Below are 27764 nucleotides of genomic sequence, written 5' to 3' on the forward strand. Positions count from 1 at the left end.
AAGATCAATCTACTGATAATGTATCTAATTTGACATTTTTCATCATTCTGTTTAATTATGTCGCATGGCATTTACTCATTGAATGGCTTTTGAAAGTTCTTACTACTCGTACATTCTTTAGAGAATTGAAGGTTTACAGGTTCCAAATGCTTCTGTGTGTGTAAATATACAGACTTATGTGCTAATGCTGTATAAGAAGAAACAGAGCTAAACAGTTCACATATGATGGGCCCGTGTGGGGAAAACTGTGCATGGAAAACACATGCCATGCATGAAAGTGTGTGCGTGTTACCTCCATGCGTCGGATATCTATAGACAGCACTGTGGTAAAGAAGAACATCTGGAGGAAGAAATCGGACACAAGCCCAACAACAGCAAACAAGCAGAACTCCTGCAGAAACCAAAACACAGAAGATCATCATCATCACCACTGTACACGTTAACCCTGTCAGGGTTTCCCAGTTAAGATTGCCCCACATCTGTTACCTGGATGGCTGGCACCAGAGTGAAATATCCAATGAGAATGATGCACAGTTCAGTGGCCATGTTCTTCATGATAGACCAGCTCTCATTACTGAGGCCTGGGGAAGAATTCAGCTTGGAATCACAAACAGCTGAACCACCAGACGATGCAGAGCTTTATTCCATGTTTCACACCTACCCTGAGCAATGCGCAGTTTGACTTCAAGATCCACAGGAGTAGAAACCACCGACTTTGTGAGCACTAAGACGTTCTCCAGACCAATCACCACCACCAGGTATGGAAAGATCTCACTGCAGAGAAACGAAACACAATGGCTGTGTTTGAAATGTCACACTAACAGGGCCGGCCTTTCCGACAGGCAACTCAGTTGGCCGCCTAGGGTGCCAAATTGCAACCCCCCCAATTTGTTTTATAATAATTTAAAAAGGTATAATAAATGTGAAACACACCCTTTACAATCACTGTACATCTGTACATGTTTTCTCTTAAATGAATATTAATATTAAAAATCTGTAATTATACCTGCTAATCTTCTGCCCATAATTATATTTTTTTAATTCTTGTTCTATTCTATATAATGTTGTTTGCACATTGTGTTCTTTGGTTTTAAGATTTGTGTTACTGACTAGTAAAACCATACATGAAAGTAGAAATGTCCTTGTACTGAAACTTTTATATCTGATTTTAACTTTTGATTGCACTGTTTTGTATTGCTTTTGGATTTTGCACCATTTTTGTTGTTGTTCCCTCGAGACATTTGTACTATACCTGTAGGCGTTATATTGTGTTATAGTGCATTATTATAAATTTTAAAATAGGTTGTGTTTTTTTACAATGGTATGTTGTGTCGCAGAATTGTATTGTTTTGTCTTGATATTTAAAATAAATAATAATGTGTACACACTGTGTATAGACTTAATCTTTATCTATTTTTATTCATTCATGGGGGGCTGGCGGGAGGGGAGTCAAGGTCCACCCTTGCCTCGGGCACCGGATGACCTAAAGCCGGCCCTGCACACTAAGATACTATACACCACAACTCAATGAGAATATAATGTCTACTATATACTATAAAAGTATGATTAGGATGATGACCGTTCCCACTCAAGTATACTTCCAAGTCTCCCAAGATGCATTTTGAACCTACATTTCAGAGAGCTTTCTGGAGACCCACCTTGGTGCATGCGGATTCCTATTATTATTTTACTGCTACTTTACTTGGATTTTTGAGGCCCTTCCTGAGATTGCAATTTCAGGAAATTTAGCAGTGGGGTATCGGTTGGTTAAATAATGTAATGTGTACTTTTTTGCTACAATTTCAGGACTGTAACTTTCCACTGGTTTGAACTAGCTGGATGGCATTGGACTGTGACTAACAAGAATTTTAATTTGGACCTATAACCTAAATCCAACAGGAAGTGTGCAATTTTGAATTTAGCCTACCAAATTTGGCACTTTTTCTACATTTTTGGTCAAACCACACATTTTTAAAAGCGAACTCCTCCTGTTCATAATTTGTCTCCCACAATGCCATTTCAATGCTCCATCATTTTGCTAGATTCAATATTTACCACAAAATAAATTTAATTCTGACAGTTAAAAAGGTGACATATTAATTGGATTAACAAAGTTATTGCAGTGGAAATGACCAAATAGTTTTCTACGCTCAGGGCTTTCTGTCAGAGTTTGTCGACTGAGATTACTTGTAGAGCAAAGATAAGCCTGAGCTCTGGGATTTAAGTGTTTAAGTGGGTCAAAAAGTAGTAGACAACTCCACATGTTACATCAGAGCTCCCAGATAACGCTGCACGGAAACACTGCTATTAGTGTGGAGCACAATATGACTAAGCAGAACAGTTGGCTCGTGATCATTGATGAATGACGTTGACCTTGACGTGTTCGCGCAATATTACGTTGATCACAGCCAATGGTTGGACAACATAGCCACTATCACCCCATGATACCTGTTTTTTAATAATCCTTTGATGATTGGTTAGCCACTGAAGTCGATCTCGCCACATCCCCGCCCTTCTGATGTGGTCCAGCCTCCTTCCACAAACAGTTTTTTTTATCATTTCCTCTCCCAACACTAACACACTGAGGTTTCACCTGGCTGATGTAAATATTAACATAAATCCACGTAAAATCAATAGAGGGGAGCAGTTTCTCTTTGGTCTTCCATGAAAAAGAAATGCAAGTAGTAAATGTGCACAAGCCTCCAGGGACGGTAAATATTACCATAGCACAGACATGACCAACTGGCGGCCCAGGGGCCACATGTGGCCCTTGGTCTAGTGTTGTGCAGCCCCCAATGAAAATTTACAAAATGACAAAAATACAATAAAATAACAGCAAAACTACACAATTCCAATAAACATAACACAAAACAACCAAAATTACACATAACGACTACAAAAATATCAGAAAAATATACAGGACAGTTGAAATATAACAAAATGCCTCCAAAATGACAAAAAACTACTACCAAAATAAACAAAGTAACAAAATTCCATACAAAAAGGACAACACAAACTCAAAAAATTAGACAATTGTACAAAATGATTGGAAATAATCATAAAAAACAACAGAAATAGAGACCAAACTCTTTGTTCTCAAAGCACAGATTATTATTCTAAATGTTGACATTAATGTTGATAATGTCATCCTGGGAGTCAGATCAGACGATCACATTTTTGTGGCCCCTGCTGTTAAAAAGTTGCCCATCTCTGCCATATCAAACCTCAGTAGCACATCATTTAAAGGCTGCCCAAAAATAAGAAAGAGGACAGTATGTCAACCAAATGTAACCTCAAAGGTTTCTTTTCTGATCGTCCGATTTACCAACTCTTCAGCATCTGTTTGCCTAATAAACTCAACTTGCAATCGGACATTTAATTGAAGAGCAGATAATGAATTGGGGCTCCTACCCTCCATTGAGTGTGGGAGTCAGTCCGAACAACGTGCACAGTCCCACAGACATGAGCAGAGAGCTGAGGACCGTGACCACAGCAGCCAGAGCCAGGCCCCACTTGGACTTCACCATGTCAATCTTACCTGTGAGGAAGCAAAACACACAGTGTTCAGGAGACAACAGCAGCCGTTATAGAGGTTTCATTTAGTTTTACAGACAGAGACAGAATACCAGTTTAACACCTGTTGGGTGTTGATCAAACAGCCTGATCTATGGAGGCTCCACCCTGACATCTTAAGTAATTGATTAGAAGTACTCACATTACTGTCATTGAGTTGCTTTTATAGGTACCTGTACTTGTACTTTTTAGGCTGTGTTAAAGAAGTCAAAACGCCACTCACTTTGTTGTTCTTCTTGTTCTTTTTGTTGTTGTGTACATTAGTTAAAATCGCTACTCCTGTTATCCGTGAACGGATCGGGCTGAAATTTGGTAGGTATAATCTATAGATGTGTACGCATCAACACTCGGAGCCCTATTTTCGATTTGGGGCCACAAAAGAAAAAAAAAAAACAAAAGTCGATTTCTCATTTACTGTATCGTATTGTATTGTGACCTATGTATCAGCACACAAATCATATCAATTGTTTTGTTAAATTGCTAAAAATGTGAAATTCTTGATTAAGTACTCTGCTAATGTGTGTGCTAAGCTAATCTATGCAGGCATGTTTGCTAGTGGCCATTTTTACGACTACAGCTAAAGTATATTGAAAGCCAGGTTAATCCCCACAGCAGACAAGCACATAAACATAAGTTTGTTCACAAAAACAGGCCACAGTTCTACTTTCTGACAGTGATCAACTATCAACACGAGGTCGTTATGCAAAAGAGCAACACGGAGAAGATATGAGCACAAGGACAAATGGAGTGAGCAGGTTCACAACTCACGTGTGGAAAAATAGATGTAGGCAAAAAGGATGATGTATGTGGTGACGAGGGGGATGAGCTCAGGGATGCCAATCTCTTCCTTGAAGTGCACGTGAACCATGTGATCGTCCCTGAGGCTGCAGTTGGTCGACGGGTGAAGCTGCTTCAGGCGAGACCTCAGGCTGCTCAGGAACCTGGACGCACATTGCATCATGAATTGAATTCATAAAGCGCTTGGTTTAATTGTCACTCAAACTTTACAGAAACAGTCATACAGGTGGAGGAAACTACATCTACACTGACACAAACTGATAAAAATCCATTCATTTTATTTTAGCAGGCTAGGTTTAACAGATATTTGAAATAACAGATGTGCACAGAGTTTTTTAACTATATTACAGCTACCTTGGGTGAAAAACATGATATCTAATGATAATTGTTCCTTTTTTGATAAATATATGTGAAATTAATCATTGTATCTCACCGTGCATCATAGCTGGACAGCACAACTGTGATTGTGTAAGTCACCATCTTCTTTCTGTTGTAGTGGCTCACCCCGGTGTACTTTCCAGGCACCCCGAAAAGCAAGTCTGAAACACACAATACAAAATTACATTTACACTACACTGGAATTACAGGCACAATAAGCTGCAATAAGCTGAAAAGCTTCTCCTGTTATTCTAACGGTTTAAAGAGAGGACTCCCTGTTAGGGTATTTTAATGAAAAGTTCAATAAAAGCAGGATTACAAGTTCTTCATCAGCTGTGTAAGAACCAGCTGGACCTGATCCTTATGATCCTCATAAAACGTAACATTTGATTTGAAGAGATTTCATTGAGTTTCCATGAAACCAGCATGCTTTGGTTTTCAACAAGAACAGCAAATTGGATATTTTGCAATGTGCAAATGAAAATGTTCAGCATTTTTGTACCAAAGTAAAGAAACAGCTTGAGGGCAAAAACCTCTAATTTAAGGGTTTTATAATCTAAGGAGTTTTTTTGTTGTTTTTTTTAAACTCCTTGATTAGCTTCAGGGTTGGGGTCAATTATAATTGTAATTGTGCAATTGATAATTAATAACAATCATGACACAATTATAATCGGAATTGGAAAAATCTATCGTTGTTGTAATCATAATTGAATTGTAATTGAGTTCAGATATTAGATGTTTTAATTGGAATTGGTATGGAAATTCTATAAGACTGTCATTTACAATTTAAACGCAAACCTTTGGAACAATGTTACAGTTCTATGGCTTACACATAAGTAGTTAACAATTATTAAATGTCTTTTATATAAACTTTTCCCACTACCTGTCACTTCTCTTGAGGATGATTTTATCATTGAAAACAATTTTTAAATCTAGAGTTATACTGACTTACAAAAAGGCTGAGATGTGTACACCCAAAACATTAATACCAATATTTTCATAGATAAAGAAGCCTAAGAAGGTAAAAAAGAAATGAAAATAATGATTAATATGTGATATGATGATATATTTTTTACATTTTAAAGCTGATTTGAGACATGAATGGACAAGAGATGATCATAGAAAGCTAACACAAGAGGAAGGTTATGTTTTATGGGATTATTATTTATTAAAGGCTCAGTAATTGTGATTAATTGTAATTGATCTTTAGTAATTGTGATTAATTGTAATTGATCTTTAGTAATTGAGAACATAATTGTAATTGACTTTCAGGGGAAAAATATTTATCATTTTAATTGTAATTGGAAAAAATCCGGTCACCGTACGAGTTGTACTTGAACATGGACTTGAAGATCTAATTGTGATTAAAAATTGTAATTGACCCCAACCCTGATTAGCTTTTCTATTTGTTTATCAGATTTTTTTTTAAACTATGATTAGTGACCATTATGCGTGTCAGTACCTCTGAGCGTGGCTGAGGTATGAAGGCCTTTGGGCTCGTGTTTCTGGATGGTCTTCAGGATGTCGGGGTCCGAGTCGAACAGCTCCCGCTGGTTCTGCCAGTAGTTGGCGGGGGAGACGAGCAGGCAGCCGTGCTCAGGTAGCACCGACTGCATCCGCTGTAACCCTGGAAACAGGTCTGTCACCTGGAGACATAACATCTCCAGACTGCGAACGCCAGACCTGAGCAGACAGAGGAATAAAACAAAGGATAAACGGAGGAGAGACAGAAAGTTGTGAAGCCAACGATAATCAGATTTTTTGTTGAGATACTGAATTTGGGATTTTCATTGGTTGTCAGTTATAATCATTAAAATTAAAAGAAATAAACATTTGAAATACATCAGTCTGTGTGTAATGAATGAATAGAATATACAAGTTTCACTTTTTGAATGGAATTACTGAAATAAATCCACTTTCTCATGATATTCCAATTTTATGACCAGCACCTGTAGAAGAAATGTTTAGACAGGAAACTTCGGTTTGAATATGGTTTGATCTACTTTCAAATGTAAAAAAGGAAAAAATAAATGTACTTAAAAAAAAAAACAAAAAAACAATAGTTATTTTGAAAGGAATATTAGAATTAACTGTTTGTGTGGAAGAATATTTTTAGTTGTCATGATTAATAAGTTGCCGACCACACAAATAGAATATTTTGAAATCAATATGTTACAAGCTCATTTAATCATACAACTTTTTTCAGGAAATTTACTTTGATCTCCTGACATGTTTCGAATGACAGGAGATCAAAGTAAATTTCGTGAAACCATAACATATTAATTAAAAAAAAAAAAAGACTAAATGATCTTGCTGGAAGTATTAACTTGAAGTTTTTACAACAATATTATAAAATATGTCTGCTTAGTTTTAATCGCTCATCCACTGCTGAGCATGATGATCTTACTTGTCTGAGTGGACGTGGTTCCGTATCTCCTCCAGCAGGCTGAAGACTCGACCCAGTGGTGATCGAAACACATCCACCGGTACCAGACTGCTGTCCCATGGTGAGACGGCGGCCTTCACTAACACCTGCTGTATGTAGGCCACCGGAGGACCCCGGTACTGCAAGAACCCACATGTATAAAATAGAAAACCAAGTTGATTTCATTGCTGGTTTCAATAATCAAGTCAAAGAAGTGTTTCTCAAAGAAAGATGAATAATTGTTGGATTTTGTACACCATGATCTCTTACCCAGTCAGGCCGTTCACCCAAGTCTCCCTGAGGCTCATGGGAGGGAACGCTGTAGTCTCTCATGCTTGTAGTGAACTCCACAGGACCCGTTCCAGGCAAGGGGAGCCTCAGTAAAGGATAGCTGAGAGAAAAGGAGAGGTTCATTAACACAGCAGAGATCTGGTATGTGATAAAACAAAAAGAACATTATTTCATTTATAAAGCAATCCTTTGAACAATAATATGTCAAATCAGTGAGCGATTGAACAGTTAGGGACAGAATGTGATGATCCAGTGATTACATTAGCTCATCTCGCACACATTCAGTGTTTAAAAGACCTTAAAAAAAAGAGCTAGAGCTTTAGTGTCCGTAGGAGACATGGACAGACTGCAGCCTAAAGAGTTTTACATAATCTGATGTTTAAAAGTACTTTTGTTCCTTTACCATGAAGGCAACAGAAATAACAATTGTACATAATTTATTAAGAGAGTTTGATGTTAAATATGAGGCCAGGAATAGCTTTAGACTATGCAATCAGGTAAAAAGTCCACAAAAATACATTTCAATCAATCAAACTTTATTAATATAAAACTTCTCTTACAAATGCAATTGTTTATCAAAGTCCTTCACATAAATTTGCTAATGTGATTTTAAAAAAAAAGTAAAAAGGAATTAAAAGTTTTAGAGACTAATGCACACAGAAGTAATTTAATAAAATAATTAAAAAGATGACAAAATAAGAAAGAGTCCGAGATAAAAACAAAGCAGAGAAGGGAACATTTAAAAAAAAAAAAAAAAAAAACATTAATTTGCATAAAAACGTTAAATATTAAGCACCGTAAAAATCATAAAACACTACATAAAAGCCAGACTGAATAATTAGGTTTTTAGCTTGCGTTTAAAAATCATGATACTCTCGGCTCCTCTCAGATCCCCCGGCAGACCTTTCCAGTGTATTGGAGCTGAAAAACTGAAGGAGGAGTCTCCAAACTTTTTACTTTTGCTCTTTGGAACAGTTAAAAGATGTGAGGGTTAAGCTGGGTTCATAAACTAAAACCATCTCTGATAGGTAGTCTGGGGCGAGGCCAAGGAGACATTTAGCACCAAGGAGGTAAAAATGTGTTTGTCTGTAATAAATACAGTTAAAGCAGAACTAAGTAACTTGTGCTTAGCGCTCCCCCTAAAGGTCCCTTTTGGTTATGTCACTGTCGTAAACACTCCGGACCCCCGAGGCAGTAGCTCTTCCCTCCCGCTTCAGTGAGACGGGCAGTGGGAGGCTTCCTAAACGTACTGGGACAAAATAAAGCGGTTTATCTTGAATAAGCCTACATTCTGAGTGAACTCATCCTTTAGTGACTCAGTACGATGATCATTTAGTAAAAACAAGGCTGTTTATGAAAAGGGAAGTGATCAGCCAGTTGTCTCCCCTGTCACCCTGCGACGCACGCACACGACGTCACTGGAGCGATGAAGTGACCAATAAGACCAATATTTTGAAATGTAAAGTGCATTATAAATAAAATTCATTATTATTATTATTACCAATAAGCACCACTGTGTTCAAGCGACTCATCATGGGCGATTGAAGTGACTGCAGTCGCGTTCAGTGTAAGTCCACCTGAACACGAGAACAGAGCTGCGAGAGCCATCGGGTCAGAGGCAGGGAAAGTTACAAGTGCTGTTTTCTGGCCAGAGACAGCAGGGGGAAATGAAAGACCCCCCGATCACCCCATAAACACTTGTATTACACTCAGAGGGACTACGAGAAGGATTTATTTAGGTGAAAAAGTTACTTAGTTCTGCTTTAAAGGAGCATATGGCAGGATTTGTGAAAAAATAAACATTCATTTTAAGTCTTTTCATGCTAATGGATGATGATGCGCTCACAACCAAACAGAATAAGCACACACACATTTATCCCTATTGCCTTGAACAGATTGTGTGATATATTTTGTACTGCTGTTCTGGGAATGATGTCCCCGCGCAATTTTGCAGATGTGACGTCAAATGACACTGATGATGACGTCAAATGACGCTGGTACGCGTTCTAGACCGCTTGGAAAGGCGTCTCAATACCCAAGAAATAAAAAATAATTAAGAAGAATTAATTTGACTTTCATTGAACTTGGGATAAGGTTGAGTTAGAGTTGTTTAGTAGACAAGGAAGCTGCTTAAGTACAGTAAGTGTCACCTTTACTGATTATTAATCACTTAACACAGTTTGGCCTGTTCTGTCCTAAAACAAACAATATTCTCTCTCTCTCGCCACACACCCTTCCTGCCCGATCTGCTCTCATTGGTCACTGTACGTCAACAAAGAGCTCTATTGTGTGGAGCCAGTCCCCTCCTGACAGGCAAATGAAGGGACAGACATCCTATTCTCACAGGGACACTTTCTCACAGCCCTCGGCTTTAGTTCTGACATTACCAACCCCGCGCTCCAGTCTGTCACCTCCTGCTGCGACACTGTGGGTCATATATTCACTGCAGGTGCATGATGTGTGATTGTGACTTAAAGTTTGTCAAAATTTGTTCAGCAATTCTCTACTGGTTTACGTTTGCAGACGCTGTGACTCGTGTCTCATTCTTTGAAAGGAGATCCAGCAACAGCGGATGACTTACAGATTATTTATTTGAACGTGTCAGCAGGAGTTTCTGCGTGAACAGATGGTCTGTTCACGTAGGAGCGGTTACATCATCTCCTTTGTGTCGTTATCTACAATCATCAAAGGGTATGTTAAAAAATACACAAGTTTGCTTTTGAGGTCACGGAGAGAAACGTTGAAGAGTCGGGGCAGTTTCGACACATTGTTAAAATCCAGTTTTGCAGGAACTGGACAGGTTTCATCAGCACGTTTTACAACCACCGGAAGGCAGAAATATTTAAAGCTTTACCTAACAGTCACACCCATAACCAGAGGAGAAAAACTGTCATTGAAAAGTGAAAAAGTGTCTCAATACTGTGTGTGTTAATGCTGCAGGTTTTGAGACGGTTTGACCTCGAGGGCATTCACAGACACAGGCAGGACTGAACAGAGACAGAGAGCCCACCTTCATCTAGTGCTGTGTAATCTTAGTTCAATAAGTTTATAATGTTAATTAAACGTGACACCGATCTTTGTCAATTCCGAGCACCACAAACATGGCTGCACTCCTGTGAGGTTCCTACCAGCAGGTGAGGATGCTGGCAGACGTGAAGAGGATGATGGGTACTGGGTAAGAAGCGCACAGCAGCCCATGGCGGTAGAAAGCTGCTGAGATCTTCTCCCGTAGCTGCTCGCGCAGCGTCATCTTCTTCGATGTGGTCAACTCCCGGCCATTGGAAAGCTTTGGTAGGCCGAGCACGGAGCGCCGCGGGGCATCCAGAGACCTGCCAGGGAATAAATAATAAATACAAATTAATACTGATAGTGAACGGGGAGTTTTTCAAGGCAAATTTGACCTGACTAATGAACTAATGCCATATCACTTGTATTTATAAAAACAGTACAAAATATATCACCATGAACACAGAAGTGAAATATATAATATGGAATCAAAACAACTCTGAGTTTACTGTAAATTAGAGCTGATTATCCAACCCCTTCTTAGGTAACTTCTTTAATTTATTGTAGGGCTGGGCGATTTTGCCTAAAAAAAAAATCACTGATTTTTTAAAGAAAAATTCAAATTTTGATTCAATTTTTTTATTTTTTTTAATGCACTTAAAAATGACTACAGACTTTATTTCTGTGATTGTCCTCAAGAGTTAAAATGCATAGAACAATTCCAAAATAAAAACTCAATGAGGGTCTGTCATTCAACAATTTCAAGCTTTAACCCAGGTTTAAGCAAAAGTGCAACAACAACTTCGCAGTAGCTTGAAATTTTCTGATTAATAAATCAAATAACTACATATTTTGTAACATATAACATTATTAAAAAAATAATAAACTTTCCCTTAGCATCTCAGCATCGTGCGAATAAAACATTAAACATGCCTGTGGCACACATATAGCCTACTCAAAGGGTAAACACATGTAAACAAAGAGGGTGTTGGCTCACATCGCGCTCTGAGATGTTAGAGATGCTCTGACCTTTTTGGGTTAACCCGCCTATTGAGTTTAAAACCACAGAAGTAAAAGTAAACTTGCTACAAAACTGCTAGAACCAGGAGCTGCCAACAAAAGATAGAAACTAAGGCATATTTCCACAGATCAGGAGCTTCTATGTTGTCTCTCAGAGTTAATCAGAATAACCACCTTTCCTCAATTATCCCACTCAACCTCCACCATGATGGTCAAGGTGGTGTTTACTGACGCGGAAATGAAAATGGCACAAGGACGTGTAAGGAGGAAGGTTACTCTGAAGGTTACTCTGACATTATTTCACCCTATAAAGTGGAAGCATTGTTAGTAGAGAATCCAACTAGTAGTAGGTACAAGCAGGGTTTGGCCTGTCACACTTAATAGTGCACCAGCATCAGGCTCAGAAAAAATAGAGCAAATAGAAGAATCAGCGTAGGAGTAAAATGATTCACTGAAACAGTGAGAGAGAACACAACACAGCACATAAATTGAAACGCACAACTACAACCATTTCTGGTGTCTACTACTAGAGTTATTTTGTCCAGTGTTGAGTGATTTTTTTCAGACCTGCTTTGGTGTTTTAAAGGTCAAATTGAATACAAATTAAATGACCCATTTCATCTATCCAAGAATGGGTAACAAATTAGCAAAAACAAGTGATTTGGGCCACTTCATTTTGCAGTGTGAATGTGGCCCAATGTAGCAGAAAGAAAAAGCACAAAAGGTTTAAACTTTTAGCTTTATATAGCTTAATCTCATCCTGCACTGAAAGATTTATGTTGGGATTTTTTATCTTTGAATTGTGTGATTAAAAGCATTAGCTCAGCACGCTTGATAAAGGCCAACAGAAAGACAGCTTAGCTCATGTTTTACAAATCCTGCAGACGCATAAATGAGTATATTGTGACTTTAACAGTGGTTGTCTGTTACCATGGCATGCAGTTAGCTCCTTAACATGTAATTTGTGACATACTTCCTGCAAGAATGCAGACATACACTCAAAGCTGGTGACTTACAGCTTGGTGTGTTTTTCTCCCTGAGCAGCTCAAACTGCGGTCACATGCTGGACAAACACTCAAACAGTCTGTGCATTCAGCAGACACCAAAGGTGTGGACACCTTAGAGCACCGAGACTCACTGTATCCTCTCAGAGTAAACAAACTAGGTGTTATAAAGCCAAGACTTTTACCCACCAAAAGGCATATATTTAAGACACTTCGAAAAAATTATATATATAGTAGTGCTGGACGGGCAAAATCAATTTAATCAATTCATCGAATTTGTAGATAAAAACGATTTTTATTTTGTAAATTCGAGTTTTAAATTTTTTTTTATTTTAATTATTTATTCTTTTCCCCAACCACAGTTTTTTGAGACTTTTTCGCTTTCCGTCCTTGTGGGTTACCGTAGCGCAATCAGAATCAGAATCAGAATCAGAAATGTTTATTTGCCATGTACAGTTTTGAGGACAGTACAAGGAATTTGACTTGGTGGTTGGTGCACAAAACAAGCAACAAAAAGAAATAAAATAAATAAAAACAACACAACAAAGAACAACCCAGCAACAATAATAATAATAATAATGATAAATATAAAGGATGAGGGATAAATAAAGGATAGATAGAGAATAAAGGATAAATAGGATAAATATAAATATATATATACAGTGCAGCATGGTATCAAGCTGGTGGAGGTGGTGATCGGGTGGGGGGGGGGGGGGGGGGGGGTTCAGTGGGTGACTTGGGGTGTGTTCATGTGGATGGTGGCAGAGGGAAAGAAGCTGTTTTTGTGTCTGGAGGTTCTGGTCCTGATGGACCGAAACCTCCTACCAGAAGGGAGAGATTGAAACAGTTTATGACCGGGGTGGGAGGGGTCGGCCACAATCTTTCCTGCACGCCTCAAAATCCTGGAGGCGTACAGGTCCTGGAGGGAGGGCAGATTGCAGCCGATGACCTTCTCTGCAGAGTGGATGATACGCTGCAGTCTGGCCTTGTCCTTGGCCGTAGCTGCAGCGTACCAGATGGTGATGGAGGAGCAGAGGATGGACTGGATGATGGAGCTGTAGAAGTTCACCATCATCTTTGTTGGCAGACTGAACTTCTTCAGCTGCCGCAGAAAGTACATCCTCTGCTGAGCTTTTTTGATAAGGGAGCTGATGTTCAGCTCCCACTTGAGGTCCTGAGTGATGATGGTCCCCAGGAAGCAGAAGTACTCTACAGAGCTCACTGTAGAGTCTCCCAGGGTGAGGGGGGTGAGGGGGGCTGGGTTCTTCCTGAAGTCTGCTATCATCTCCACTGTCTTTAAAGCATTGAGCTCCAGGTTGTTCTGGCTGCACCAGGACACCAGCCGGTCTGTCTCCCACCTGTAGTCGGACTCGTCTCCATCAGCGATGAGACCGATGATGGTCGTGTCGTCTGCAAACTTCAGGAGTTTGACCGACTGGTGAGAGGAGGTGCAGCTGTTGGTGTACAGGGAGAAGAGCAGAGGAGAAAGAACACAGCCCTGAGGAGATCCAGTGCTGATGGTCCGGGGAGCAGAGATGGTTTTTCCCAGCTTCACGTGCTGCTTCCTGTCAGACAGGAAGTCTGTGATCCACCTGCAGGTGGAGTCTGGCACGTTCAGCTGGGAAAGCTTGTCCTGAAGGAGAGCTGGGATTATTGTATTAAAAGCAGAGCTGAAGTCCACAAACAGGATCCTGGCGTAGGAGCCTGGGGAGTCCAGGTGCTGGAGGATGAAGTGGAGAGCCAGGTTTACAGCATCGTCTACTGACCTGTTGGATCTATAGGCAAACTGCAGGGGGTCCAGGTGGGGGTCGGTGATGTCCTTGATGTGGGAGAGCATGAGGCGTTCAAAGGACTTCATGACCACAGATGTCAGAGCGATGGGTCTGTAGTCATTAAGTCCTGTGATCCTCAGCTTTTTAGGGACAGGAACGATGGTGGAGGCCTTAAAACAGGCTGGTACGGTGCATGTCTCCAGTGAGGTGTTAAAAATGTCTGTGAACACTGGAGACAGCTGATCAGCACAGTGCTTCAAGGTAGAGGGAGAGACAGAGTCCGGTCCACAAGCCTTACGGGGGTTTTGTCTCCTGAAAAGTCTATTTACATCTCTCTCTTTGATGGAGAAAGGTGTCTCTGTAGGAGGGGGGGAGGAGGGGGGGAAGATAGGGGAGAGAGCAAACCCCCTCTTTGTTTACATTTGTTTACCCTTTGAGTAGGCTATATGTGTGCCACAGGCATGTTTAATGCTAAGGAGAGAGTTCATTATTTTTTTAATAATGTTATATGTTATAAAATATGTAGTTATCTGATTTCTTAAACAGAAAATTTTAGCTACTGTGAAGTTGCTGTTGCTTTTTTTTGCTTAAACCTGGGTTAAAACTTGATATTGTTGAATGACAGAGCCTCATTTACTTTTTTATTTTGGGATTGTTCTATGCATTTTAAGTCTTGATGACAATCACAGCAATAGAGTTGCACTTTTGACAATATATCTGATGTCTGCAGTCATTTTTAAGTGCGTAAAAAAAAAATAATAAATCAAATGGAAATTCTAATTTTTCTTTAAAAAAAATCAGAGATTTTTTTTTTAGGCAAAATGGCCCAGCTCTAATATATACATTTATATCCATTTGAATCATAATCAACTTTATCATCATTGCACATGTTACAGAGCAACAAAATATGTGCAGTTTTTTGTACTTAGGAATCAAAGAGTTTGGGAGGAGTTGTTTTCTTTTTTTTAACATTAATCATTAAATCAGTCAAGTTCTTACATTTCTGCATTGGCCATATCTTTTAATTGCAGTTAAAATTTGATGTGTTGCCAAAATTCTCAATTCAACACAATTCAGTGAAAAAAAAATTAGGTGAGTTTCCAAAAGCAGAAGGTTTGCAAGAAAATTGTAATAATGCATGGTGTATAATAAGCACAGCTGATAAGCTTCCTTGTCGCTTCCTTTAATATAACACGTTTAATGTAACACGTTTATTATAACACGGTAACATTTAGTTTGCACTCCTGTCTGACAACTGGTGCTGAACTATGTTATGAAACATTGACAGAAAAATCTTTACTGCAGGTTGACAGGAAAAAAATCAAAGCCTCAGCATGAATGGGATCCATGCTTCCATTCTTGTTCTCCCATCAGGCCAGTATCATCTATTCCCTGTACTGGGAGACAAACTGGTGTTTTGGGACACATGCTGGCGAGCATCTCTCCACTCTCTGTCTTCTATCAATTGATGCAATCCTTGACCTGGCTGCGCAAACCACGCCCACCTTGGGAATAATAAACCCTGAAGGAGATGCTACAATAATTAGCATTCCAGGAAGCTGTATGAATGATAACGAAACGTTTTTGTTTGAGACATTATTGCTCTTATAGTTTTTTCCTTCATGTACAAAAATTACCTCTCACATCAAGCATGTCTACGATGGCGTATTAGGGCCACATTAATTACAAATGTATTCTCATAAAATTATGATTTTATTCTCATAGTGCTGAGATTTATTTTTATTTTCATGTGGCCCTAATACGAAGTCGTACAAATTTGCTGACTGTTGTTGACATATTGGGCCAATCTCAGTATGCGCGTCTTTACATTTACTCAGCCGACTACCTATCGCTGTTTGTGCTCACACAAATATGTTAAAATATTTACCCAGCCTCCCCTGACACACACGCACGTACGCACACGCACACACACTCTCTCTACAGGTGAATTTGTCCAACTTTTGATTGTGATTTGCTCCTCACCAACCCAGCCTGTGATACACTGCCAAGAGACATGATGTGGTAACTAACCGTGACCCATAACATCAGTCCTCTAACACAACTTTATCCATCATTTCAGCCTTACTGTAGGCTTCTGAGACGTACCTGTTGAAGGCAGACCAGTTTATTTTGTTGCCGCCGGCTGGCTTTAGTCCTTTGAGCAAAGCAGCACTGAGTTGTTTCAGCCTATTCTGAGTCTAGCGGTTAACAAAGTGTTCAGGGCAGAGTCTGCGACTGCTCTACTCATTCCACCGGGAGCAAAGGAAGCATTCCCTGGGAAGAATTAGCCTCAGGAGTCACTTGATGGGTGGTTATAAATACTCAATACAGTAAACACTGCAACATCCTGGCCTGCTTGCACAACAGTTTTGTGCACAGGTAAGGAGGAGGATTAAAGTAGAGACATTCTCTCCTCTGTGCCTCTCAGCCTTTCTCCCAGTCCCACTCGCTGTTCTGCTGAGGAAACTGAACAAATGCATCTTTTTTTTCTCAGCTAGGTGCAAAGTTGGCTCCGTACACCGAGGTTATGTGGCGTAAGGCCTGATTTGGCAAAGACTTAGTCAGCAGCATCTCTGTCAGTAAACTAATCCAGGATTGAGCTGATGGAAACTGAACGAGCAGATCTCAGGCCCAACAGCATGCCAGTGCTATGTCACGCCTATCACAGCAGGCCAGCACAACTGAAGTAAACTGCACATTCAGGAGGAGCTTTACATGCAGAAATGAACATCCTAAACAACCACTGATCCAGTGTATTTTTGTAATCTTACTCTGATAAATGTGTCCCTCAGTCCCATTGGTGTGTGAATGCGAGTGTGAATGAGCTGATATTGAAAAGCACTTTGAGACTTCAGTGGAGGGATAAAGCACTATATAAATCAAGTCCATTTACCATTTACTAAAGAATATCAATAACTACAAAATGGTATGAAATACACTTTAGTTCAATTTTTTAAACGTGTGAGAACAAGTATATGGAAACAAACTATAATTCAAGAACCTGTAATTCCAGCCGAAAATGGCCCAAAAGTGCATTTTCAACACTTTCCTCACTGAAAAAAGCTGACTGAAATAGGAATATTCGGAGCCATAAATGCTATAGGACGACTCATTTGCATAATAATTTATTTCGGTATTTCAGTTTTCTGCCTTGGTTTTTTCATTTTCAGTTTCGACCAAGAATTTTGATTTCGGTGCATTCCTAATGTTTATCACACTGTCAAATTACATTTTTCAAAAAAGTTTCTACAACAGATTCTGATTCTGTTACGTAATTTATTTATTTATTTATTTTTTAAATGGTAAAAAAAAGTAACCACAGTCGTATATCTTCAAAAGTTTCTATGTTTTATAAATATAAAGCTAAAACGCATTAAGGAGCAATTTAGTTTAACTAGGTCTGATGTAGTGACTGGGCGTATACTGTATGCTATGCATATGTTTTAGGGGAGTGGTTGCCTAGTGGTTAAAGAAACAGGCTTGTAATCGGAGGGTCACGGGATCGACTCTCTGTGGGATGTCGATACAATAGTCGTGCGGTGAAATATCCTGATATGACGGCAATTCGATTTTTTTCTTACACCTGTTTATAAGATATAACAGGAACAGTCGCTAAAGGTAGATAATGATTTAATTTGGCTTAAATGCAGCAAACCCCAACAGAGAAAATCAATCTTAAAGTTCAGCATTAGCAGATGAAAATATTACAGGAACTAGGAAATGTGTCTGCAGAATGATTGTCTTTTAGCAAGCAAATTACAATATATATATTTCAAACTGAGGTTTATCAATAGCGGCATTTGCAAAAGTGTGCATCAACTGTACAAATAACAAAAACAAATCATTTTTAGAAAAGAAACACAATAAATGGAAATAAAGAGAACAGGCTTACCTTTTTACAACACTTCTTAAAATGCTCAATTTAAAAGCATCAACTGACTTCATAGAATTCGGCCCCATAATCAGAAAACAAGTATTATTAAATAGATTTTAAATTATTCCTAAAACTCTCTGCAAGCCCAGATTCCACAGCAAAGAGCTTCAGTCAGTACAGTCTATTCTAGCAGCACCTCTAACCGGCTCATGTGCATGAGGAAACTGCAGCAGTTTTTACAACACAGCTGATGACAAAACAGGAGAATGTTCTGTAAATCAGTAACTGTAATTTAATGACTGATTAGACACTGGCTGAATAGGGTCACTAGAACATACAGACACCATTTATCTAAATAGCAGGGTAAGTCATTCACTTACACTGGGATTGTATATTTTTAGCCAATCTGTATTTTATGATTGTCTAATTCAAAGAGGGAAACACTTTAATACAGGCTGGGAAAAGGAAGCTAATCCTAATATGACCTGCAGGTTAGCAAACCACATCTTCAAGAATACGAAATAGACGTGTTGAAAAAATCGATTCGCCGATATATTGCAATATTAGGTCGGGCGATTCTTGGATCAATTCACTATGCATTCAGATCATTTTTTTTTTAATTTAAAAAAAAAAATTGTGATTTTTTTTTTTTAAGGTTTTTTTTTGCCCAGCTGGTCAACATGCTGGTCAGTGGGCATGTTGACCAGCTTGTGTTTTTCCAAAAAATCTAAAACTAGTATCTACTAACTTTCTGCATTTATTTGTTGTTCTAGGCATATAACTCAGTTAAGTTGCACTAAAGTCAAAGTTGGTTTAAAAGCCACAGGCAGATTGTATGTTATTTTTTTTAATTTTAAGTTGTTGGCACATGGCATGTTAAAGCCAATGTTTTGAGTGTAGAATATGCCAATAACATATATTTCATACATAATGTTCTCATTAAGGTGTACACATTTACAGATAGTTTCTTAAGTCATATATTTAAAAATTTTTTTGCAATATTCGCCTCATACTTTAATATCAGGATATATTGTATCGTATCGTGACCTATGTATCGGGATACGAATCCTATCGCCAGATGCCAGGCAATACACACCCTAATACAAAATCAAATGTTGTATATATAATTTGTACTGTGTAGTAAATAGTAAATTGATTACAGGTCCTTGAAGCTACATGCTAACAGGGACTGTGCAGCTAACAGCGTTAGCTTCAACAAAGCTAGAGTAAACCTGCGGATTTCAACCTCAATAAATTTAATTCGGAAAGTCCCGTTGTGTCTCCAAACAATTAATAACCAGAAACACCCAGGGTAGTTTTATTTAAACCCTAACTAGCACGATTTTCATTATACTTTCAAGCATTAGTAAGCTATTATGCTTGTAGTACACCATTATTCGCGGAGTGTGGTTGTGAGAGGTTCAAATTTTATATGAGATGTGTTTTCAGACAAAGCTTATGTACGTATCACGTCAGGTAAGCAAACGGTAAGGAATAAATAACTCAGTATGTTTTAACCTGGTGTCATCAACCTACAGGTAATCCTCTCAACTGATGTACGACTTCCGGCTGCGAATGTCGTTGCTATGGGTAACCGTACTTTCATACTTCCTTCTGATCACATTATTTACCACTCTACTAATAACAACTAAATTATCCACACAAATTATTTTTTAGAAAGTAGTTCATACTGAAAATTTAATGAAATTGTACAGCATCATTAACCGGTTTCTGCGGACAAGGTAATGACGCAATTAGTAAATAAAGTAAATGAAAACTCTTTTTTATGTATTAGAGAACTGTATTAGCAGAGTCAAGAGTACATACTTGTGTTTATGTGTCTTATCTACTTTTATAGTCTTGTTTTTAGGTCAAGAGGCGCCTTGGTAACATTAAAAAAAAAAAATTTAAAAATTAATTAAATCTCATAAGCATGTTGCAGAGTGGAAATTATCTAAACCTTTATTTTTTACCATCTACTAATTGTTTGAAATGTAATCGTTCAGTAGTAATGAATTAGTAGCAACAAAACGACGCACTCGGAAATTGTTACGTATTAACACGGGAACCAGCGGTCTCAATACACCGGGTCAAAGAAGCAACGCTAAGCAGTTGAGCGGTGCACGTAGAGCTGGCGGACAATGAACTCTTATTTACCTAGAAACACTCCAGGGATCCTCCAAGTGATGCTGCTATGGGAGTACTTCTTCTTCGAGGCTAAAACACAGCCGTGGTAAATATCCGTCAGTTTGAAAAGTATTTTCCAGGCTAAGCACGTAAAGTCCACTCTTGATGCCGACATGCAGAAGCAGGGTTTCAACACTTCCGGTTGTCAAATCTTAGAACTGTGCCATTAAAGGTGAAAGAGCGCCCCCTGTGGCAAATATGATGTTACTGCACGTCTGGTCTGGTTTTATGGAGGTAAATTTGTCTTTATTATTCAATAAAAAAATAAAATAAAAAATCACTTCAACCAAAAAAAATAAAACTTTTAAAAAATATCAAAAATAAATATTTTCAATAAAAGAAAAAAAGGGTTCAAATGCAAAAATATATATATATATATATATATATATATATATGAAACTCAAATTTGTATTTAAACACTTTTTCTGTGATTTAATTTTTTTATTTTATTGAAAAGTTTTGTTTTTTAGTTTCAAGTCATCTTTTTTGTATTTGGGCCATATTATGGCTAGTACAGTTGTCTTTATTATTCAATCAAAAAATAAAACATTTCAAAGAAAAAAATGCAATAAAAAAATATTTTAAATAAAAAAAACATATTGGAACCTGTCAGATAAAATCAATACATCTTTGTCTAAACTAAGATAAAGTTTAAGTTAAGAATGCCATAATTCTGTAAAGCGCATTGAGTGTTTATGATAAGGCACTGTATAAAATCCAATGCATTATTATTATTAAGAATGTTAATCAGTCTAATTAACTGGTTATCATCAGCATTTATTCTATGAATTTAAACAATTAAAACCCAACAAAAAATTTAGATTTGAAATAAGTGCTTTTACATATTTGGTAAAACTATTGGATCAAATCAAGAGGAAAAAAACATATTCCAACATTACAGCTCCAATAATGACTGAGAAAACAAGTGCTTCAGATGTTTTATGGAGTGGCGGTTGTGTTGAGATATGAAAGAAAAACCAACCATTTGAGACAGATAATGTCCTGGAACATACAGTAAATGACGTGTCCGTTGTTGACCCAAACAAATCAAAAGCTTGTTTCATGACTGTCCAACTTGGTTATTTTGTCCCATCTTCACGTGCTAGAGGTGCTAGAGGACTGCGCTGGACGTCCCAGGAGCGAAGAAGGAAGCTCCTTTATCGTGAACTTTGTACTGAAAGAGTTTCTTCTGCGTGTGAGAGCCACTAGTTTGTTTCTTTCTCCAACACACCTCCACCTGAACAAAGGGGAACAACCAAAACATCTTGTGTTTGCAATAGAGTAAAAGCAGTTCAGTTAATAATACTGCACAGGGTGCAAATCTCTCCCTCCTTCCACCATAAATTGAACTCCAATTTATCCCTACAATGCCCAAAGTGTAAGACAGAAATCGGGACGCTCACTCACCGCTTTTGGTCTTGTAGGAAAATCCAGCGTTTTTGGCACATCATTGAGCAAGAAATTAACAAAATCCTTAATACAAATGGTGGGCCATTGTCATTACTCCTTTTTATTACTCACAGATATAAGAGAAAACTTTATAAGATGTTAACTTTTTGTGCCAGAAAGTGTAATATTTTAAACTGGATCACAGACAAAGTACAATAGCAGAGAGTAGAGATCGACCAATATTGGATTTTCAAAAGCCGATGCCGATACAGATAAAAAAATTAAAAAAATTTGGCCAATATCTAAAGCCGATTTTGGAGGCCGATATACTTTTTTTTTTTAAAGTCCATTGATTATGAAAGACAATTGAAACACTGATTTAAATTATATTACTATTTGTGTATTCACTAACTCTCTCTTTCTTTCTTTCTTTCTTTCTTTCTTTCTTTATTGATGCGTTTGTATAGCGCATGATGTGAATCCTGAGCCTGACACCTGTTTTAATTTGAATGTTTATTATAATGTACATACTGTATGAGCCAAGTGTATGTGTTTTGTTAAGCTGTTAAAAACCTCATAAATGTGTTTCTAAAATAAAATAAAAATAAAGAGAAAAAAAAGAGTCTCACTCATGTCCTGTGACACATAATTATTTAGAAATATTGAAGGTAGAACAGTTGCTTGGTAATTAATTTCATGTCTTTCCTACAGTGAGTAGTGAGAGTCAGTAGCTACATTAGACTTATTTTCTCAGATGTATTGCTATGAACAAAAGGGACACCTGACATTTGGCCCACCTGTCCATGTATGTCCCTGCAGTATCCCGTTGAGAGACCCTGTACGTGAAGTGTGAGGCTGCACTGGTGCGTCAAGCCTCTTCGGAGCCACTCTGAGCCTTCAGCGTCTCCCTCATCCTCCTCTTCCTCACTGCTGCAGCGAACCAGAGCCACCATGTTGCCCTGCAGTTACAGCCAGCGTTGGGCTCAATTATAATTGTTATTGTGTAATTGATAATTATTTACAATGATGGCGTAAATAAAATTGTAATTGTAATCAAAATGAATTGTAATTGAGTTCAGATAATTTACTTTGTGTTTGTAATTGGAAATTAAAATTCTATAAAAACTGTCAATTACAAATCAATTAAACCTAAAACTGTGGGACCATGTTACAGTTCTATGGCTTACACATATGTAGTTAACAATTATTAAAATTCTTCTTCTCTTGAGAATCATTTTACCATTTAAAAAAGACTGAAATCGAGGGCTATACTGACTGAAAAAAGGCTCAGACGCCCACACCAAAAATATTAATAGCAATATTTTCATGGATAAGGAAGCCGAACAAGGTAACTATGAGATGAAAAACAAATTACATGGTAGATAATATTTTTTAGTTTATCTTACAGCGAATTGAAGACATATTATCATAAGAGATGCTAACAAAAAGCTAACACTAGAGGAGGGTTAAGTTTGATAAAGGTTATTTATTAAAGGCTCAGTAATTGTGATTTATTGTAATTGAACTTTAGTAATTGAGATTGTAATTGTAATTGACATTTAGGTGGAAAATAATAATTTTATATATAAGTAAAATAAATAAGTAAATAAATTTTAATTGTAATAGGGAACAATGGTGGTCACTATAATCATAATAGAGTTGTAATTGAACATGGACAATTGAAGATGTAATTGTATTTTAAAAATGTAATTGAATCCAACTCTGGTCACAGCGCACTGTAATAAACTCAGTGAAGCAAGAGAAGGATGTAGACATTAAAAATGCAGTGAAATGTGACAGTACGTATACACCATCACATTACAGAACAATCAGACAATCAGGACGTTCTGCCGACCTGGAGCTGAGAGCAGACCATCGCCCTGCAGTAGTGACTGAAATCCAGCACGGCCCCAGCACTGACCCCCAGGCTCATCAGCACACTAAGGTCATCTACCAGCAGCACTGGAGACCCCCACGCCTCCTCCTCCTCCACCATCTCACCTCCACCTGAGTGGGTTAGACTAGAGTGGACAAACTGGTAGAGACTCCGCAGACCCCCAGCAGGGTCCCTGCAATGCAAAAAGTGAGACAAGAATAAAAAAAAGTGTTCATTTAATAACAAAATCAAAGTTGTTTGCAACGTAAAAATGCGCCCAACTTCAGCTAGGTGAAGTGAAAACACATTATTATCAGTTAGCTCGACAACATCCTACACAGGGGTGTCAAACTCATTTTAGTTCAGGGGTCATATACGGAGCAGTTTGATCTCAAGTGGGCCACAGATTTTATGTGGGAAAATTAGTCATTTCAACATTATTGTGCCCTAGTTTACACTTCTACATATACATAAAATACACAATATGTAAGAAACTGACAATATCCAAGCAATAGGTGATGGATATCAGTCCCAGCAGGATCTTCATGTTAGATTTCCTAGATTTTGTGACCAATCTTTATTTAATTAAGGGAGATATGTTGAAATGTTATTACGGTGAGTGTAAATAAATGTAATTATTCATTTGTTCTCTCTTTCTCTCTTTACTGTGTTGAGTTTAAAACTTTGTTCTTTCATTTCACATGTTAAAAAAAAAAAAGTACCTTTAACCTTTGAATGAAATTGTGACAAAAGATCCATCCAGTAGAAGAAAAGTGCAACCTTGTACCTGAGGAAGTCCATGGCTTCACTTCCTGTCCTTTCCTCCTGAGGAATCAAATGGGACAGCGACTCCTTCAGCCCCTCGAGAAATATCAGCTGACCTTTGTCTTTAGCTTGTGTTAAATTCACACCCTGAAACCACACACATTACACGCTAAGTTCACTACATTGTTTTTGTGTGTATTTAAAAGCTGCGCAAACAAAACAGCTACAAACACAGCAAGAGGCGTGCTGTAAGGGTGTAAAAAAAAAATCCATTCGGCGATATTTTACCGCTTCATTATTGTATCGATCCAAAAAATATCAGAATCAATTGATTTTTTTAATGAAAAAAAAAAAAACATTTAATTACGCTAAAATATGAATGGCATGTAAACACCCTGTCACTAGGTGTCAGTGAACTATGGATAGACGGATATGGATTTTCTTTAGATCCAATGCCATCAACCTTAGCCGATGACCGATACGGACTGCCGATTTTCTTGAGCCGATACTACTTTTGTAGTATTACACAATGATGATAACAAATGGCACGAGTCTCAATTTTTAAAAAAGGAACATTTATTTATTATAACAAAGGTGAGGTAGAACAAGAACAAGTAAAAAATATTTAACAAATATTAAAAACAGGTGATGTAGAACAAGAACACTATTTTTGCTCTCTGTAAATAATGCCGATCGGCAAACGCCGATGCCGATACACGTAAAAAATGCAAAAATCGGCCGATAATATTGCCCGGCCGATGTATCGGTCAATCACTACACTGAACCACATCAGACCATGTTAAACTACCTCACTCCTTAATGCATTTTAGTTTGGAAGTTGATTGCACTTTATTATCATAAAACATACTGGGCACTTTTATAGATGTATGTGGTTACTAATATATATATATATATATATATATATATATATATATATATTATATTTTTCAAGAATTTAAGAACTTGTCTGAATATAGAAACAAAAGTTAAACTTTTTTGAGAAATATAATTTGACAGTTTGATAAACATACCACTTGTTTTTGATATTTGTACTCGAATTACATTAGGTTACCATTTACTTGTTCTCGCAAGTTTAAACTTTTTTTTAAAATCAATTGTATTTCATACCATTTTGTACCTGTAAAGGTGAAATTTGTAATTATTGATATCGTGATTAATTGCCATGTATATTGTATTATTTAGTATCGGGATATATTGTATCATGACACGCAAATCGTGAATCGTATTGATTCATGGCAATGCACACCCCTAGCGAGCTGTAATAACTATATAATCTGTGTTCATGGAGGTTGAAAGCGCTTGGTCTCCATCAGTTCACTGAGAAAACACAACGTGACTCACCAGCCTCTGACTGACTGCACTGTAGTGACTGAAAGACTGAACCAGAGCCAGGAAACAAACTCTGCTTCGAGCTGCAGGAAAATCAAACACAGATCAAATCAGCTTCAGCTATATGAAAGCAGACACTGTATGTTGGAAAAAGGGAGATCATGTAGAATGTGATGTGAGAACTTAAAGGGAAAAAATGTGAACGTGTAATCCAACATTTATACTCGTGCCTATTATTGTTTACAACCACAACTCTGCAGTTAAAACTTCCCAAATCTGCCACTACTGTTGCACAAACTGCTTTTCTCACATGAATCCACGCTGCTTGAGTTTTGCAACACATTTTACAAGACGTCCATTGCAAAACAGATTTTTACCAGTAGAAAAGTTTGCAGCTGTAATTTTATTTCTGTAAATATCAGACTACACATTTGTGTAGATTTTTTCTGTGATTTCACATTTAGATCACACACACAAAAAGACAGAAAAACTAAAATACAAAAAAACAACATCAAATATGCAAAAAATAACTGCAAATTTTTTTTTTTAAATTGCAGAAATTGCACAAAGGGACAACAAGAATACACACATTTTCTCCAAAAACACACGACACAAGTATTCCCAAAAAAAAAAAAAAAACACCAGGCAAAATTTACAAAATGCTTCCAAATACATACAAAATGGCAGAAAAACAGAAAAGGACAACAAAAAACAACATCAAATACACACAAAATTACTTAAAAAAATTAAGAAATTACAGAAATTGAACAAGGGGACAACAAGAATACACACGTTTTCTGCAAAAACACAACACGACAACAACTATTCACAAAACAAAAAAAAAGAAAAACTGGCCCCTAAAGTAAATAAACAAAATCTCCCTTAAAAACTTACAGAATTACAGAAAATGCACAAAGGGACAAAGTATACACAAAATTTCTTAAAACACACGAAACAACAACAAAAATACACAAAATAAATCCAAAAACAACAACAAAAACACACAAACCCTCTGTCGTTTCTCATCGGTCATTATTCTAAATTTTAGGGGGTTTTTTTAATTAATATTTTATCTATGAGTTTAAATTTTAACTCTAGATGTTCACATTTTATTTATTTATTTATTTTTTTATCTTTTGTGAAATGAAATTAATTTCACGTGTGGATTTTATTTACTATACACAAGCTCACATCACATTCTACAAGCTCTTCCATTTTGCAACATATCTACCTTCATAGAATTAGACACATCTAAATACATGATGTTTTAAAACCTACCTCTGAGGTAAAAAGATAGAAAGTGATGAATGAGGAATGAAGCATCACTGTGTTGGACTGACACCAGGATGAACTCTCCCTGTGGAGAAAATGTAAACGCATTGTAATGTACACATACACTACATATATGATCAATAAAAACACAACAGTGTATTATTGCATTGCTAGTGTTGAGTGTATTGTGTGAAAACATTACATATATTAGTGTTATTACCTGAGTAAAGCTGTCAGGTGAGGCGTTCAGGATACTGTTCAGCTCTGTAAACATTGCTAATATAATAAAGTAACGGACTATTACAAGATAAACTGTTCATAAGTGAATTAGGATTAAATTAAGACAATTTGGACTGTGAACAGATAACAATATAAAAAGTTGCTCGTCTACTGTCCAAACTGATGTGTTTGTTTTCTCTTTGCTAGCAGCTACCATGAGCAACACCAAAGCTGGACTAACAAAGTCGAGCTCTCACTCTGACCCAGATCTATATGTGAAACTAATGGCTGCTAAACTTACACTGTATTTCACATTAATCACACCCAGTTAGATGTTGTTGGTTTTTTTTATATACATATTATTCAGAAAAAAAAGTCAAAACCACAATTATCAAACTAAAGGTTCCGAAAGCGTAATTTTAAAGAACAATCTAACAAAAATCTGTCCGACGCTGCAACTGTTATATAGACGATCTTCACTGACACATGGCTGCTTCTTCGGTTTTCCGATAAATTCACCTGCAGCGCCACCGCCTGGATACCATCAAAACAGCAGGTATGGACA

At 37.5% G+C, this 27764-nt stretch overlaps 2 protein-coding genes across 4 annotated transcripts in view; both read right to left on the bottom strand.

Moving 5' to 3' along the window:
- scap (SREBF chaperone) overlaps window positions 1-20450 on the bottom strand; it is a 36994-nt gene extending 16544 nt beyond the window's left edge. Inside the window, exons 1-11 of one of the 2 annotated variants that reach the window (XM_028469665.1) lie at window positions 20299-20450; window positions 10594-10794; window positions 7445-7565; window positions 7157-7314; window positions 6212-6432; window positions 4805-4910; window positions 4342-4514; window positions 3412-3538; window positions 662-774; window positions 487-581; window positions 293-391 (exon numbers count right to left, since the gene is read on the bottom strand). In XM_028469665.1, the coding sequence (XP_028325466.1) occupies window positions 293-391; window positions 487-581; window positions 662-774; window positions 3412-3538; window positions 4342-4514; window positions 4805-4910; window positions 6212-6432; window positions 7157-7314; window positions 7445-7565; window positions 10594-10715 (1335 nt within the window). In that variant the 5' untranslated portion in view covers window positions 10716-10794; window positions 20299-20450. Of the gene's footprint in view, window positions 1-292; window positions 392-486; window positions 582-661; window positions 775-3411; window positions 3539-4341; window positions 4515-4804; window positions 4911-6211; window positions 6433-7156; window positions 7315-7444; window positions 7566-10593; window positions 10795-16373; window positions 16507-20298 lie in introns of those variants that run through there. The other variant, XM_028469668.1, reaches the window with a different exon arrangement.
- An 802-nt stretch (window positions 20451-21252) lies between these two features.
- On the bottom strand, window positions 21253-27421 carry elp6 (elongator acetyltransferase complex subunit 6). Of its 2 annotated transcripts, none has more exons than XM_028469669.1 (7): window positions 27201-27421; window positions 26987-27065; window positions 25721-25791; window positions 24381-24505; window positions 23573-23786; window positions 22515-22676; window positions 21253-21565 (listed from the first exon to the last, which is right to left on the bottom strand). In XM_028469669.1, the coding sequence occupies exons 1-7, from the start codon at window positions 27252-27254 to the stop codon at window positions 21440-21442; spliced, it is 831 nt and encodes a 276-aa protein (XP_028325470.1). In that variant the 5' UTR covers window positions 27255-27421; the 3' UTR covers window positions 21253-21439. The 2 variants fall into 2 exon arrangements, with proteins under 2 accessions (XP_028325470.1, XP_028325471.1); XM_028469670.1 differs by lacking the exon at window positions 21253-21565 and adding an exon at window positions 21586-21801.
- Window positions 27422-27764: the final 343 nt, after the last annotated feature.

This window comes from Gouania willdenowi, chromosome 16, assembly GCF_900634775.1.
Source record: "Gouania willdenowi chromosome 16, fGouWil2.1, whole genome shotgun sequence".
Lineage (NCBI taxonomy): Eukaryota > Metazoa > Chordata > Actinopteri > Blenniiformes > Gobiesocidae > Gouania > Gouania willdenowi.

Excerpts from the sequence above, each read along its gene's own strand:
- elp6 (XM_028469669.1), bottom strand. The coding sequence starts at position 27,254 with ATGTTTACAGAGCTGAACAGTATCCTGAACGCCTCACCTGACAGCTTT. Across the intron at positions 25,792-26,986 it reads TCTATCTTTTTACCTCAGAG|CTCGAAGCAGAGTTTGTTTC; the intron begins GTAGGTTTTAAA and ends ATTTTCCTGCAG. Across the intron at positions 23,787-24,380 it reads GAAGCCATGGACTTCCTCAG|GGACCCTGCTGGGGGTCTGC; the intron begins GTACAAGGTTGC and ends TTTGCATTGCAG.